Source organism: Hibiscus syriacus, unplaced genomic scaffold (genome assembly GCF_006381635.1).
Source record: "Hibiscus syriacus cultivar Baekdansim isolate YM2019G1 unplaced genomic scaffold, ASM638163v2 tig00110320_pilon, whole genome shotgun sequence".
Lineage (NCBI taxonomy): Eukaryota > Viridiplantae > Streptophyta > Magnoliopsida > Malvales > Malvaceae > Hibiscus > Hibiscus syriacus.
The window spans coordinates 216411-233412 of NW_024062679.1; the positions used below are offsets into that span (position 1 = coordinate 216411).

Here is a 17002-nt window from a genome sequence, read left to right on the forward strand (position 1 = left end):
AATGGCATTGACCTTTCCGTGGAGAGCATTTATTAAGAAGAGAAAACCGGTGAAGAGCCGGTTGCCGGTGAAAAAGCGAGTGTACATAGGCTTACGTTATGAAAAGACGGAGTAACGGAGGGAAAGAAAATAAAAATAAAAAAAGGGGAGAGAATTGGCATATGGGAGGTAAGGCACACGTGACACGCACTTGACGAGCATAGAATACGTGAAACGCGTGTCTCAAACCCGGGACCACTTTCATTAGAGTAACGACAAATAAGCTGGTCTATTTTACAAGATAAATATAAAATATATTTATTAAATTTTAAATTTCTTGTATTACCTATTCTTCATAAAAACATACTATTAAATAAATCACAATCACACAGGATTATAAAGAATGGATCAAATCAAATGTAAGCAATATTACTGAACCGTACAAGCCTTGCTACGGAAAATCCAAGTTAGAAATCAAGCGACGCTTTGGCCGAGTGGTTAAGGCGTGTGCCTGCTAAGTACATGGGGTTTCCCCGCGAGAGTTCGAATCTCTCAGGCGTCGCATTAGATGTTCTTTTCATCTATTTTAGCTATTTGAAAATTCCAGAAATAGCGAAAGCCTTTTTAAAGGTAATTATTAAATGGTCGGCCAAGCTTTAAGCACCATGCTTTAGCCAAAAGGAAAAACTAGGGATGGAAATTTAACCCGAAAAAATGTTAGATTTCGACTCAATCTAATTTAATAGAGTTCGATTCATTTTTAAAGGAAATTTGATTTCGGGTTCGATTTGGTCGGATTTTATATAAGAGTGAGATGAATAGGTCTGTAAATGAACTGAACGTTTAACGAACCGTTCATGAATCGTGTGGCGGAAAGTTCGTTTATGTGCGTTTATTTATTAAATGAACGAACTTGAATAAAATTTTGTGTTCGTTTAATTAAATAAACAAACACGAACATAGGTCTCGTTTGTTTATTTACATTCGTGAACGTTCGGTTATGTTCGTTCATTTATGTTTAACTCAATCTTCTTAAATCAATTTTGGTGACCAATTTGTAAGTATTTTAAAAATATTAATTAATCTGATATTCTGATGACCAACTCCATAATTAACCCAATTTTATTTGGATATTAAATCCAATATGTTAACCTGTGAGGCACTAGCACCTATATTCATTTCCCCTTTTTTCCCAAACCCTAATGTTTACTTGAGAGTGGAGACGATCAGTGACAGCTTCAAAACAAGTTACATTATAGGCAATCTAAAGTTTTACAGGTCTGTTTTCATCTCTTTCTCTGTTTTCTTTGGCTTAATAGTTGATATGTAAAGTTATTGTAGGTATCTTTACATCTAAAACTCAAGAAAACATCATACTTCTTTCTAGAAATAGATGGAAAGATAAAGGTAACAATCGGAAGTATATGAACACCAGTAAAGAGAAAAATATATAGAATTAGTCAGAAAACAAAACAAAGGTTTCTATGCAATTTATGAAAAAGAGTGTAATAGCAGAAGTAATGGATTTTTAGGAAGAACCCATTAATAAGTAGAAAATACACTTTGACAATGAACTTTTGTTTTCATAGTTCTTGTGTGACCTTTAGTTGTGGAGTAGACTTTAGGTACGTTAAAATTTTGAATGGTGGTTTAGCAATAATATCAATTACGATATGTAGTATCGGAGGGATTTCAGATCTATGTTATTGCCTTGTAGTCCAATTTGTACCGTTCGAAATCTTCATGCAGTTAAATTTTTTACTCTGCCAACGGAAAGGACCATTATTAACAAATCTCACTAGAGTCAGACATTGATGTCACAAAACTTTTAGCCAACAAATTTATTAGAATAACTTAGGGAAAATGATTGTTCATATGTAATCATGGACCACTAAGATAAATATTATAGCGTTAAATTAAAGTCGTGTGAATCATTTAATATCTTTAAAAGATCGATCGAAATATCTGATATCTTCAAACATTTCATAACTGCTAATCAGCTCTTACACTATTTATCACTGTATATTTGGTTGATTTGCATTGTCGACTATTTTTCATGAAAGAACAATGGAATGTATGGTCTCAACGTTTTTGTTCGTTTATGTTTGTGTTCATTTATGTTCGTGTTCGTTTATGTTCGTTTATTATTAAATGACGAGCATGAACAAGCTATATTCCTTAATGAACGAACATGAACAAAAAAAAATTGTTCGTTTATGTTCGTGTTCGTTTATTTATTAAATAAACGAACAGGAACATACCTCGTTCGTGTGCGTTTGGTTCGTTTACAGGCCTAGAGTGAGGTCAGATCAGATGGGGGTGAAAATATTCGACTCGAGAATAACTATAATAATGTAAGTGTTCATTTAAATTTATGGATAATTGCTATAATATCAAACTCTCTATATTTTTTTAATTAAATCGTTGTTTTATAATGGGTTGGGTCGAATTTATACTCTAAAAATTCGAGTTGAGTCGAGTTTAGGTGGAGGAAATATACTCTTTAGGTCGAGTCGAGTCGGGTGGAAGATATATATTTTCGGAGTCAAATTAAATTTGGATGAAAGGTATATATATTTTAGATCGAGTCAAATTGGTAAAAAGCCCGACTCAACCCGACCCGTTATTGTCCCTAAAAAAACACACCTAAATTTATGTAGTCTAGCTTGCCCGTCGCTTTCCAAAATAATTAACAATATTTAACTAATAACATTATAAAAACACACAAAATTATATTAAATTAAAGTATCAAGATCAAAGGATGTAAAAACCCCCAAATTATATTAAGCATCAAGTCAATTTGGTGAGAAAAGAATTATCATTATTTCTTTTGGGTCATGAGTTTCAGCATCATGAGTGTTAGGGGTGTGAATATTTAATGTCAAACGGTTAAGAATTATCTTTTAAAAAGATACTATTTTATACTTACCTTAGATTAATAAAAAAATATCAATATCAAATCTAAAACTTTGGCATGGTTGAAGGACCACAATCATAATTTGACCTTCAACGCTCCTCCAAATTAAATAATAATCGACTCAAGTCACAATGAAGTTAGTTAATAACTAATGAAAAGTAGAAAGGGAAACGATTTAGAAAATTGAAATATAAATATACATGACCACCCCTTCTTTTTATAATTTTGAAGTCATTGTGTAATAATTAGGCTTTGCTTTGTGTTGCTTAATAGTTACTTATTTGCACCGGCAGCTTCCAATTTTAATTCATTTCCAATCCAAGATTTAATTTCAACCATTTAAAGCTAAATTAAGTGTTTTCCAATTTCAAGTAAGAATGATACTATGCAAATAAAATAATTAATAAATTCCAACCCCAAGTAATAAAGTATCCATTAATGAAATTCTTAACATAAATGTTATAATTATTAATTAGTCTAATAAGATAAGACACTATATTTCTTAAGTAATATTAAGAGTTATATTATGACATTGTGAATGAAGTAAATTAAGATAAAAAAAATCACCCTTATAATTAATCTTTATAGTATCCAATTTAAATTAATCATTAAATGCATTGAATATGTGATTATAATAAATAAAAGGCTTAAGGGTCACTTTTGTTCGTGTAGTAGACGGTTTCGTTTCTATCGTATTTTCGTATCAATTTAGTCCTAAAAGTTGTTTAATTATATCATTTTATACCATACCTCTAACTTAAAATCCTAAATTGATAACCCTAAGCTCTAAACCATAACCCCATAACCTCTAAACTTTAAACGCTAAACTTTAAATCTTAATCTCTAACTTAAAACCTTCAATTTAGGATTTTAAAGGGATGAAAATGATACATTAACTTTAATATAAGGATAAAAGTTAACCTTTATCTAAATAAAAATGTTTCGATCACGATTTTTAATTTTTGATATTTTTTTCTTTTCAAAATGCAATCTTTTATAACATCTATAACAATATATTAAAAGCAATCTCTTTCTAGCCGTGATATTTTATACTATGTTTATAATTTATGTAATAATTATATTCAAGTTATCCTATATAAAAATATATTTTGATAAATTAATATTTCGTTTATGTCAATTTCTCATGTTCTTCGTCGTGGCATTTAGATCATGTTTTTATTTTTAAAATATTCATATTTATTGGTGGTATAATTTTGTATTATATTCTTATTATTTTTCATGTCTTAATTGTATTCAATATAAATTATATATTTGCATAAATATTGACACATCAAAAACTTGTCTTGAATAAATTTCTATATTTATTGTTCACGTAAAATTACTCTTGTATAATATAATAATGAATTAATTTGAAAAAAGATATGTTTTTTGGACAAATAAAATTATATTTATTTTAAAAGTTAATATATTTTCTTTATTCAAATAAAGAATTTATTTTTTTGAAATTTGTTTAACACGATGCAAAAAAATCGTGATGTGATTGATAGGTGAAAATATATTAAAAGGAAAACATGTAAATTTAAATTTTAAAATTTTATATACTCTTATATAATTCTATTTTAATTTGTTATTGATAAAAGTGAATTTTTTTCTATTTGTATATACTTTTCTTTATATTTCACATAAACTTATATTACTTTCTTATTATTTTATTTATGATCATCTATTTACTTCTATCTATAGTCCAAATAACTTTTAGAAATGAAATATTCCATTTATTCATGACACTTAAACATGGCAACTACATTACTTTTTAAAAATGAAATATTCCATTTATTCATGACACTGTTTACATGGTTTACTTAATACATTTCAAGTCGAATAAAATTCACTTATTGTCGATAATAAAAAAAAAATTACTTTCAAAGATTTTCATGCCTATGTTTCCGAAGCTAACGTTTGCAGACATTATGTATGTGTGGATGAGATTTACTTTTAAAAATCTAAATAATTCTACGTTATAGACGTAATTCGATGTTATGATGACATAAAGATGATTATTATATTGAATTGGCACAGTAATTTAATACTACCCACCATTATTCCAAACGTAGCTATTTTACAACCTTATACAAATATTTTCTTGAGAGACAACTCAAAGAAAAACCCTACTGGTTTTGTAAGTGTTGACGGAATCTAGGATATTTGTAGGGTTTTTTTCACTGTCAAAGAGACGGGTTTAGGGTTTGGAAATGGATTCTAGGGTTTTAATTTCTTGACCTAAGTGTTTAATAATTCAAATTTGGAAATCAAGAAATGGAAAGGAAGAAACATCTTTCATCAAATCCTCTAAATCCCATTCTTCAACTTTAAGCTCTCTCCTAACCAAAAATTCCCAATGGCCGGGCTGGCCGTTACGTTCTCCGTTTTAATACTAAAAGGGTTGTTGTTAATGATGTTGTCGGTGGTGGTGGTAGTAGTCACGGCGTCAGTGATGATGTCGCTATCAAATGTATTTTCAGCTTATGGTTTTCTCCAATGGTTTCTAGAGGAGGGATATATAGTTCCTCCACATTGTCGACGCTACCAAATATCTCGTTTTGCCATATAAACAATCACGATTTGTACCGACCTGTGTCGCGAAGTATCCGGTGGTGGCACCGAACACAGGTCCAAGGGATTCAAGACCATGGATTGCAAAGAAGAGTTAGACGAAGTCGACGATAAATCAACGTACATGGGCAGAACCCGTTGCTCCTCCGCTAACATGAACCCGCCGACGGCCTTGGAATCATAGTTGGGGTACGACGTCCATGAATCGCTTGTGTTCGGTGAGGATTTCTTGAGCTTTTCTTTATCGTTGAATTCCAAAAGTTCTTGATTTCATTGTCGGTACGACCAGGGAGGCGAGCCGCAATTTGAGACCACCTTTGAAACAACAAAGATTAAAACACGAAAAGGGAAAACAAGGGTCAATGTTTTTTTCATGCATGATGCTTTAGTTCTACACAAGCCGAAAAGCATTGTATAATTGTAGGGTTTGAGTATCTTCAACTCAAACGGTTGGTAAATAGGGTTGGAGTATTTTCCATGTTGCTTTCAACTTATACATCAAATATGCATTTAAAGGTAACAAATTTGGCTAATTCAAATATGCTTTCAACTTTAAGTGATTCTTACTTTTGCGTCTCTCACACCAACTACCTAATAAACCATTCATGGATGAACTAGAGGTTGGTAGGAGCGCTATCTCCCTTGAAAATTTGAATCCCATATAATTTAGGTATTTTTATTGATAATATGTTTTTTCATTGAAATTTTATATGTTTGCCGCCTAAAATACTGTTTTTTCAGATGAACCCCTTAATACTGTTTTTTCAGATGAACCCCTTCACTCAAGGCTTTAAACATCAATGTGGCACAATTAACCAAACAAGGACAGCACTTCATTGGTGACCCTCTTTTGTGATTCTCAAATAAAAAATTTAAGTATAGGCATTTAAATATAGTAAAGGGACCAAAATTGAAATTGACCTTTAAAAGAGATGAAAAGAAGTATTGCTTTAGGTTTCCTTTCTGATCTGGGGATGAGGGGACTATAATGATGAAGAAGACTATGCTCAAAAGATATTATATTGTCAATGAAATCATAAACATGGTTGAAAGGTAACCCAATGAAGCAAGCAATTAGATCATTTCTATGTAACTATCATTGCTATAATGATTAATCCACAACAACATGTATCTGTTAATTCAGATTAGGTCAAATTATGATTCTAATCCCTCCACTAATATTTAAATTTGTGATTCTTTAGTTGACATAATTTAATCTCTCTATTGTTAAGATATCATTAGCTAGTCTGAATTGTTAACTATTCCACTTAAAATACCGAACGTAAAGGGGCCAAATTTTGATTAATTCATGTATAGGGGCTAAATCCCAAAGTTGAGCATAATAAAGAGACAAAACCCGAATTTGACCAAGTTATTGTTCTTGTTAAAGTTAATTTGGAAAAAAGAAGGGGAAAAGCATGCATTCAAGGTAGGGATGAAAATAGACCTGTTGCCGAGAATGGAATGCAAATGGACGATAAGCTCTTCCTCCTGCGGTGATATGGCGCCTCGTTTGAGATCGGGTCTCAAGTAATTGATCCAACGGAGGCGGCAGCTCTTGCCACACCTTTGCAGGCCAGCATTTCTGGCTACATCGCTCCAACAACCTTGGCCATTGGTTAACATATAGTTGATGAGCTTCTCATCTTCCTCCGGTGACCACAACCCTTTCCTAAGCTTATTATTAGTAGTAGTTGCGCTACCCTTGGTAGGCTTCCTCATCATGAAAATAAAAACCCTAAAGAGAGTGGAATCAAGCCTTGGATTTCACTATCCAAGAGCAAAAGTTATATAATATTTTGGGTTATTTTTTTGTTGATAACTAACAGGGTTTTGTGAATTGGGTTAAGGGGGATTTTATAAAGTGAAAGAGGAAGGGTTAGGAGAGGAGGGTTCATGGTGATGATTATGGTGATGGTTGCCGGGGGTTTGCTTAGAATTTTGGAAAGAAATAAGGAGCAAAAAACAGTTGGGATGGGTCTAAGTAGTAAACGGTTTGGAAGGAGACTTTGAGAGAGAGAAATAGTGAAATAAATAAATATAAGAAATATTAATTAGAATGTAATAGTATTTTATCTTTATTGACATCCTCAGCCTTTTATCCATTGTTTAGGGTTATTTTTTTTGTTTAATTACCTATGTTTGATCTATTAGTCGATTGATTTGAATAAGATATTGCAAAGGTACATTTACGAAGCAACTCTCCCAACTCAGTTTATCCATTTACAATGTTAAGATTCAACATCTGATATTACTGAATGAATCTAGTATTTCATCACTTAAATAAATTAGTCGTTCGTAAAATAAAGCCTAATTTAATTTTAATAGAAGGGTTTCCCTAACTATGCACACTCTTTTTCTTTAATGAAATGATATAATATAAAATTGTGAGTATATGAGTTTATATATTATTATTCTACCAAATATACATCTTTGTATTTGCTTCTAATTCACATAGCCATCTTTCCTCCTCCTTTCAACATCTAATGAGCCCACACTTGCATTTGAAGCTATAGATATGGGCGTGGTTACTAACTTTAAATCATGCAAAAATTTAATAATTAATTGAGCATACGGGACACAGACCCATATAATATGCACATTTAAGTTTTGATGAGAAAACGAAAAGTAGAAAAGTTTTCTTTGTTATATATTATAAATATTATCGTCTTTTGTCATATGCATAATGTTATCAAATGAGATATAATAAATAATAATATGACTCTTGAACCACTTTTAGTACTGAAACCACTTAAACATAAAATTTCAGGATTGAAGTTAAAAAAAAAGTAAAAAATTTTACAATTACCTTTTATTTTCCGAATTAATCCACATGAAGAATAAGAGAATTGTGATTGAAGAAAAAGTGTTCCATTTGCCTTGAAAGTTGAGCCACTGACATTTTTAGTAAACACATAATTTATTATATAAAATGAATCTCACAATTAAGGTAGGAAAATATGGAGAAAAGAAAAATTCATGCATCACCACTCATGTCTTTGACTTTCCAATTGCACCCTTTGGAAGCAACACAATGATGCTTACATCTCTATAGATTGTAAAATTTAAAATTCTTATACGTGTTTAGATACTTGTATTAATGAATTTAGCAATTGAGATTGTTTTTTTAAAAAAAAAAATTAAAGAAATTTATCCCTTTTTCCCTCATAATTTTCTTAGTTTCTATTATTAATATCAATTATATTTTACTCAAATAACGATCTAAAAATATATAAAACATTTAAATTTTATATTGTGTCAACAAATTTACCTATGTTTATAATGTTGAAAAAGAAAAAGAAAATACTAATGCATAAAGTTTAAATCTTAATCTTCAGTTAGATTCATCATATGACTATATTTTCGTATAAAAGTAATAGTCTTTACACAATGCAGTGGTCCATACTATCATATACATATAATTAAAGTTAGTTATTACAACGAGTAACAAAAATTATGTTGTCTTATATTGTATGAATTTGAACTTCAATATTCGTCTTAAGAATATAAACCTCTCCAGTAATTAAAAAATAGTGAAAAATTCATCATTATATTATCTATTAAACAATTCTCGATATATATAATAATTATTTGATATATTATCAACTACGATTTTTCTTTAAAAGTATTTTAATTTGTTATCATGTTTGTTGATTTAAGACACATGATGGTCATTAAAATTGTTTGTAAAGAAGAAATTATATATCTAAACTTATTCAAATTTATATTTCTAAAAAAATATATAATAGTCGATATCATATGAACTAATACCGGATGAGAGTATATAGAAGTAGTCGTTGAGAAATATTACTATTCTGATAAAGAAAAGGGGTGAGTTTGAACCAAATAGCTTCTAGAAATGAATAAGGGTGGGTGTTAAGTTGGATTTATGAGGAAGTGACATAATTAATTGGGTTGATTACGCAAGTCGCTTGGGATGGGGGTTTACTTAAATTTGCATAAAAATATGGACAAACAATGATTAATCCCCTTAATCATGCATCCTGTGAACGTACAATCCATATTTATAAGCGACGGCAGGCACTAGCTTGGACTTTTTTTTTATTTTGATCATAATTTTTTGAACAAACACTCACTTGATCTATATCGAAAACAATGACAGACTTGATTTCGAAGTGAAATTATAGGGACTGATTTAACATTTAAGCCTTATGTTTCCAACACTTTTCAAAAAGAAAAGAGAGAACTCCAATAAAATTAAAAAATTAGCATCCGACTTTATCGAAACGTTAGGGCTTAAGGTTTTTGGGGTTTTGAATGAGTTATTCAACCTTAGAGTTAATTTTGGGCTTTATAGAAATATGGACTCCTTACGGCATAAATTTACTTTTATGAGCCTGTTTTGACATGTTTGTAAACTCAAAGTATTATAAAAATTAATCTAAAAAAATCATATATATAGATATATATTATAATCTATTTTTACTCGTAAGATGATTCTAAATACGTGTAAAACAAAAAGTTTTACCTTGTATAAGTAGATTCTAACCCTATATACCGATATATTCCATCTAAACCAACAAAGTATGACGTTCCAAATATTAAAAATAAATATGAAGTGCTCAACAATTCAATACGTACATAACGTGCATCCATTTGTTTGCACCGTGTTGACTTTTTATTCCAATAGTTGTTAACAGGTCTCCTTTTACTTGGCTTTGATCTTAATACAAAATATCTTTTAATTGGTCAATGAATACTTATATTATAACAGAGCGTAGACAGATGAAGTTGAACCGATCGAGCTTACATATATCACTTTATATTTTTCTTTATTTTTTGATTAATTATTTGTATTTTATCTTTATTAAAGTAATATATATGTTTCTTATGTTATCTAATATTGATCATATAATATATATATTTAATTTGTTCTTTATATATGGTCGATTTAATTACGGATATAAAATAAATACATAATTTTTAACCTAAAATTTATATTCCACTTAAGATTATCTTCATTCCATATTTTGAAATAAAAATTAAAATTGATGTTTTAACACACGAAATGACTTGATCTTTAGATATACTGTGACCAAGTCCGGGGGAGGTGATTTACCCATCCAGTTGGATTGACAGTGATATTGTTATTATGACACTCATAAGTTTGCTCTCTATCAATTGCCAAAATAATTTGTTTTCGTATTTTTCAAGTTACAACGTGACCAGTTACTAACAGTATATATTCAAATAAAATTCATACATAATAAAATTTAGCCAATTAAATTTTTTCATAAAATATTTACAAGTAAACCTTTTTTTTTATTTTTTGTAAAGAAAAATTAAATTACTATAACAAGTTTAATATAAAGAATAACAATTGCTTGGGAAGTCGCCGGTTTTGTGAGATATGAAATTATATATTTAGTTGAAGATTTCAATAACTTTTTTAATATAAGAGTTTGTTGAGAACATTTCAAGTACAATCTTGATTGACAACTTCTAGTGTAGGGCCGAGTTAGTGGGATGTCACATTCCTCTTTCAATAATTAATTTGACCTTTGATAAGCATGGAAATAATTATTTGGATGGTTAGAGAGAGGAAGCTTCATATGGACCATTTAAAATTGAATAGGTACGGGGAGCTTACTATATAAACTTGAAGCTCTCATTTGTAGTTCACAAAACATAATTACAAATAGTCTTCGATTTGGTATAGTAAGTGCAAAGAAGTTGGAGTTTTTTTTGCGCTTTATTCCCTCAAGATGGCCAGATTTGGCCATACCTATCCTATGCCTTGGCAGTGTGCTTGATAAAACCAATGTAGCTGCCGACGACGAGCCGACTCCATACAAGTATGAATCGCCACCACCTCCTCCATCACTACCTCCTCCTTACAAGTATGAGTCTCCACCTCCACCCCCATATAAGTACAAGTCACCACCACCTCTCCGTACAAGTACGAGTCACCACCTCCACCTCCACCTCCGTACAAGTACGAGTCTCCACCTCCACCTCCATACAAATACAAGTCACCACACCTCCTCGTACAAGTATGAGTCACCACCTCCACCTCCTTACAAATATGGGTCACCACCTCCACCTCCATACAAGTATGAGTCACCACCTCCACCTCCGTACAAGTATGAGTCTCCACCACCACCTCCGTACAAGTATGAGTCCCCCCTCACCTCCGTACAAGTACAAGTCACCACCACCTCCATACAAGTATGAGTCACCACCACCACCTCCGTACAAGTATGAGTCACCACCACCTCCTCCACAAATACAAGTCACCACCACCGCCTCCATACAAGTACAAGTCTCCACCACCTCCATACAAGTATGAGTCCACCTCCACATCCATACAAATACAAGTCACCACCACCTCCTTATAAGTACGAGTCACCACCACCGCCTCCATACAAGTACGAGTCCACCTCCAGCTCCATACAAGTACAAGTCACCACCACCCTCCATACAAGTATGAGTCACCACCACCACCACCTCCGTACAAGTATGAGTCACCACCACCTCCTCCGTACAAGTATGAGTCACCACCTCCTCCATACAAGTACAAGTCACCACCACCACCTCCCTACAAGTACAAGTCACACCACCACCTCCCTACAAGTATGAGTCACCACCACCACCTCCGTACAAGTACGAGTCACCACCACACCTCCGTACAAGTACGAGTCACCACCACACCTCCGTACAAGTACGAGTCACCGCCTCCACCTCCTACAAGTACGAGTCACCACCACCACCTCCCTACAAGTACGAGTCACCACCACCACCTCCCTACAAGTACGAGTCACCACCACCTCCTTATGTATACAAATCACCCCACCTCCTCCATACAAGTACGAATCACCACCTCCACCTCCATATGTGTACAAGTCACCCCCACCTTTCCATACAAATATGAATCACCACTCCTCCTCCATACAAATACGAATCACCACCTCCACCCCATATGTGTACAAGTCACCTCCACTCCTCCATACAAATATGAATCACCACCACCTCCTCCATACAAGTACGAATCACCACCTCTCCTCCATAGTATACAAGTCACCTCCACCTCCACCATACAAATATGAATCACCACCTCCTTCTCCATATGTCTACAAGTCACCACCACCACCTTATACAAATATGAGTCACCACAACCACCTCCCATATAAGTATGAATCACCCCTCCACCTCCATATGTGTACAAGTCACCCCACCTCCTCCATATGTTTACAAGTCACCTCCACCTCCCACATATTACAAGTAAACTTCGCATAACCCTTTTGTCATCTAAAGTTCCCATTTTCCTCAACTCCTTTATTTCCACCTTATTGCATATGTGAGTCTTCATATCCTCGTTTCATTCGATTCCACCTCAAACCTTCAAGTCTTCTCTCCCACTCTCTTTGTTCCATCCAACTCCGTATTGCCACAAGTCTCCATCATCTCCTTCTCCATCCATCCCTTTCCTTACCATTATATATCACCTCCTACCTATCAATGCCTATGCTAAGTTAAAAGACCCTAATTGTCTAATAAAACAGAGGCATTATGTGCATGCCTTGTGATTTGAACTACCATTTGATTAAATCCACGAATAATATATGTGCTCGACGTTGATGTATAAGAGAAGAGATTGAAGCTACATGAAGTCATCAATTTGTTCATTGCAAGCTTTGGGTTATTCCTTCGAGTCGTAGCCCTCTTTGCGGGTAATGGATTTGCTATGTTTTCAAGATTATTTACTTTGTAATTGTTTGTGATTTTCACTATCACGTTAATTTAAATTCATTGTGAATTGTATGCTTTCATGTACCAAGATGGGGATAATCTAATTTGAATTCTCTTTATTATCGTTCTCTCTTTCAAATTTGTTCTTTTTAAAAAATATTCGTATAGTAATTATTTAAAATATTAATTAATGACATATGATTTTTTTAATAATTAAAAAACTGCAAGTTGAAGTAAACGCCACAACTGTGTATTATCACAGATGAGAGACATCTACATCAAATAAAAATAAATAAAGGGTTCACTAAAACAAGTGTGGGATTTTAATTTACAAGTTTCTTTTGATTACGCTCAAATCGAATATGCTTGCGGCGAAGCATATTTTATTGTAATTTGATAGTAATTAAATGGTCAAAATATAATTTTTAAATATTTGAGTTCATGTATTTACCAGTATTATACCATTTTTATAAATTTTAATTAAATTCTAACAAATTAAAATAGAGATATTAATTTATCAATTTTCATTCAGTGAAAAAAGATAAAAATCATAATCAAACCAAATTTAATCGTATCAAATAGTTCGTGGACAATACGTTGACTGGGTTGCTAAAATGGGTCTCTCTCTCAAGGCACTTAATTAACCCTCCACGCTGCCACAAAGCAAATTAGACGAAAATAATTTCGCTTAGAAGTCATCGAACCTCTAAAAAAAGTTAATTAAGTTTTTATATTTTCTTACACTCAAATAAGTTATTATTATACAATTCACCAATCATCCTTTGCTTTATATTTATCGATAAATATAATATTGTTAATTATTATAACATGTCATATCATGATGTTATTAAGCGGTAGTTTTAGAAATTTATATTTTTAATAGTATTTTAAGTTTTTAAAAATTTATTTTTAGTACGAACTAAATAATTTCATGGTAAAAAAATTGTTATTATTTCTAGAGGTCTCGAGGTAAACACTAGGAATATTAGATGTACGAGTGTTTGATGTCAAATAGTTGAGATTTATCTTAAAAAATATTATTTTATATTTATCTCAGATTAATAAAAAAATTATTTTTAATATATTTTCAAAAATTTTCTTCTATATATTTCATGTAATAGAATTATAATATCTCATGACAGTAACATCTTAAGGAAAAATTTATCAAAATGTTTATTAATTAATTTACTTTTCCAATTTAAATATTAATTAATTTGATTTTGTCACACCCTCGATTTTTCAATTTAAATTTTAATGATTAATTGATTTTATGGACTAAATTGTGAGTTTATGAACTTTTGGACTAGTTTTGAAAATATGGGAAGTCATGGAGCCTTGAATTATCCTATTTCTGGTTAGTTGAAAAAAAAAAGAATATGGTGGCCGAGGGGTTTGAACCCATACACTAAGGGTGCGTTTGGTTCACGGAATGTAAGATTATCAGTGAGAATAAAAGATTACCAGGGGAAATAAAAGATTACCAGAGAATATGATTAGGAATGTTGTATTTTGTTGGTTAGTTAGTAGGAATGTAAGATTATCGTGTTTGGTTAAAGGAATAAAAGATTATGGAATGTATATTTACTAAATTGTTATGATTATATTTGTTTTTTAACAAGTTGAATTCTATTATATTACTATAACTAATTTATATTTTCTTTAAAATTTAAATTCATAAAATTTATATAATTTTTTACAAAATTAAAAAGATAAAATTCATAAAATTTATATAATTTTTTTTTACAAAATTAAAAAGATAAATATGTTTAATGAAAAGGTAAAATTTTATTTTAACCCCTGAACTTCATATAAAATTCTAATTATAGGTTTTTTTGTAAATATAAAATAGTTTAAGGATAAATTTGTAATTTAACCTTCGTAGAATTTTTATTATTCAACAAAAGAATAAGGATAATTTTGAAAAAAAATTAAGGGCATTTTAGTCCAAAACGTCAGTAATCTAATAATACCTAAGGGAAAGAGTAATAACATTCTCGGTAATATACCTCAAAAAATCTATATTTGGTAATAAAATATTACCGACCAACCAAACGGGGGAATGAGGATTTCACTCCCCCGATAATATCTTATATCGTGAACCAAACGACCCTAAGGTCATGGGCACCCATGCCCTAGCCATTAGGCTAGGTTTATGTTTATGATTTAATTAATAAAATATAGGTTTTATTATAATTTTGGTCAGGTTATATATCCAAAAACCAAAACCAAAAACCCCTGCATGAAATCCTTAACCCCTTTAACCGCACCTTGTCGGTCTCCCTCGATCCGCCCGTTCCAACCGTCGTCGGTGTGCACCGTCACCACTATCGTGACCAGCAACCTCCCGCGACCAAAACCCTCTATCCCTTCGTTGAGTGGTCTCACTGTTAGTTAGAATTGAATGTTTGAAGCATCGACGGAAAAGGCCCCACCTGTTCAATTATTTGTGATTTCTGGCCGAATCTGACATTGTATCACCTCACCGTCGCCACCTCCGCACTCCCTACCTCTGTTCGCTCAAAACCCAACTGCTGGGTCGTGTTGTCATCACTGTTTTCCTTGTCATCGGTGTTGGGAAGCTCAATTTATATTTTTGGTTAATTATCTCGGTTTTGAATGGATTTTGGTTGGGTTTTTGGTTTGTAATTGATGGAGTATGGTAAGTGGAAATTGTCGGAATGTTCGGTCGCCGCCCCCAACCTTATTATCATTGTCGCGTGCGCGTAGGGTCCTAAGCGATCTGACTCATTGACCTTGACCCAAACTATTGACTTTGACCTGACCGTTGACATGCCCATTGATTGTTGACCTACACGTTAACTTTGACTGTTGACTTTGTCCGAAAAGTTAAAATTTTTCAAAAAAATCATATTTTATGTTTTTCGATGTCATGAGTTCGAATCTGAAGTCAGTTTTACCAAATTCAAACCCGAAATCTTTCGAATCGACCATTTAACCCGAACATGCATATGTAATTTAAGTATTTATTTTAGTACATCTGATTTAATTAAAGGGTCAATGATGAATTTATGTTATTGTATATTTAAGGTACTCGTGGAACTCTTGATCGTTCATCTGCTCGACCCGTTTCCTCCTGATATGTCGTCAGCGCGATCTCATTATTACTCGTATAGCTCTACAACCCTGTTAAATATTCAGTTTAATATATTACTCTGATTATAACCCTCTTCTGATATAACCTAGGTTCGCGTACAATCGAAGAGCATAGTGAAAATGATGCTCGGTTGATCTCTCAGGTTGATTTTTTTACGAGGTGTGTTCCTTGTGTGCCATATATTTGTTTTAAATATCTGTTTGAAATGTCATCTGCACATAATTAATTTCTCTAATTTGAAATGAATTTTTTTCTCTGATTTAACTACCGTAATGATTCATCTGATTTAAGTATGATTCCTGATTTATTGTATTTTAAATCATGCTTGATTAACACATGTTCTCTGATTACTATTTTTATTGATAAATAAATATGTCAGAACTTTGATTTTCTGCTACCACTAGTTATTGTCTGAAAAATGTTTTTCTTCGGGGTACTCTGAGATCTGGTATAAAGTCTCTGCAGATTCAGTTACGATCAAGTTGGTAATTCCTTATATAGGTTCAACACAGATCAGCTGGTAATTTCTTATTGACCTAAGGCGACCTTTGGGGGGGCTAGCTCCTAGGCTCAATGGGCCTAGTTGTAAGACCTTATGGACTCTAACGTACTCCCTTAGGGTGGTACATCTGCTATGTGAATTGGGTAAGTCCTTATGGGCATGAGGGCACACCCCTCAGGTGGGTACTTACACTTCGGCTAGGGTA

At 32.2% G+C, this 17002-nt stretch overlaps 1 protein-coding gene, 1 non-coding gene and 1 pseudogene across 44 annotated transcripts; 1 reads left to right on the forward strand and 2 right to left on the reverse strand.

Moving 5' to 3' along the window:
- Nucleotides 1-459: 459 nt before the first annotated feature.
- On the forward strand, nucleotides 460-541 carry TRNAS-GCU. The gene has a single exon. It is a non-coding gene; the product is annotated as a tRNA-Ser (tRNA).
- Nucleotides 542-5069: 4528 nt separating this feature from the next.
- On the reverse strand, nucleotides 5070-7222 carry LOC120117501 (annotated as a pseudogene).
- Nucleotides 7223-11217: 3995 nt separating this feature from the next.
- On the reverse strand, nucleotides 11218-12854 carry LOC120117507 (serralysin A-like). 43 transcript variants are annotated; one of them, XR_005515637.1, is made up of 8 exons: nucleotides 12691-12805; nucleotides 12461-12487; nucleotides 12318-12344; nucleotides 12143-12261; nucleotides 11939-12025; nucleotides 11793-11822; nucleotides 11644-11709; nucleotides 11520-11558 (listed from the first exon to the last, which is right to left on the reverse strand). XR_005515637.1 is itself a non-coding variant. In XM_039137774.1 (7 exons), the coding sequence occupies exons 1-7, from the start codon at nucleotides 12703-12705 to the stop codon at nucleotides 11509-11511; spliced, it is 417 nt and encodes a 138-aa protein (XP_038993705.1). In that variant the 5' UTR covers nucleotides 12706-12841; the 3' UTR covers nucleotides 11490-11508. The 43 variants fall into 43 exon arrangements, 7 of the variants coding, with proteins under 7 accessions (XP_038993705.1, XP_038993708.1, XP_038993709.1 ...); XR_005515651.1 differs by lacking the exons at nucleotides 11520-11558; nucleotides 11793-11822 and adding an exon at nucleotides 11342-11410 and having other exon boundaries at nucleotides 11623-11706; nucleotides 11993-12025; nucleotides 12202-12261; XR_005515642.1 differs by lacking the exons at nucleotides 11520-11558; nucleotides 11793-11822 and adding an exon at nucleotides 11342-11410 and having other exon boundaries at nucleotides 11623-11709.
- Nucleotides 12855-17002: the final 4148 nt, after the last annotated feature.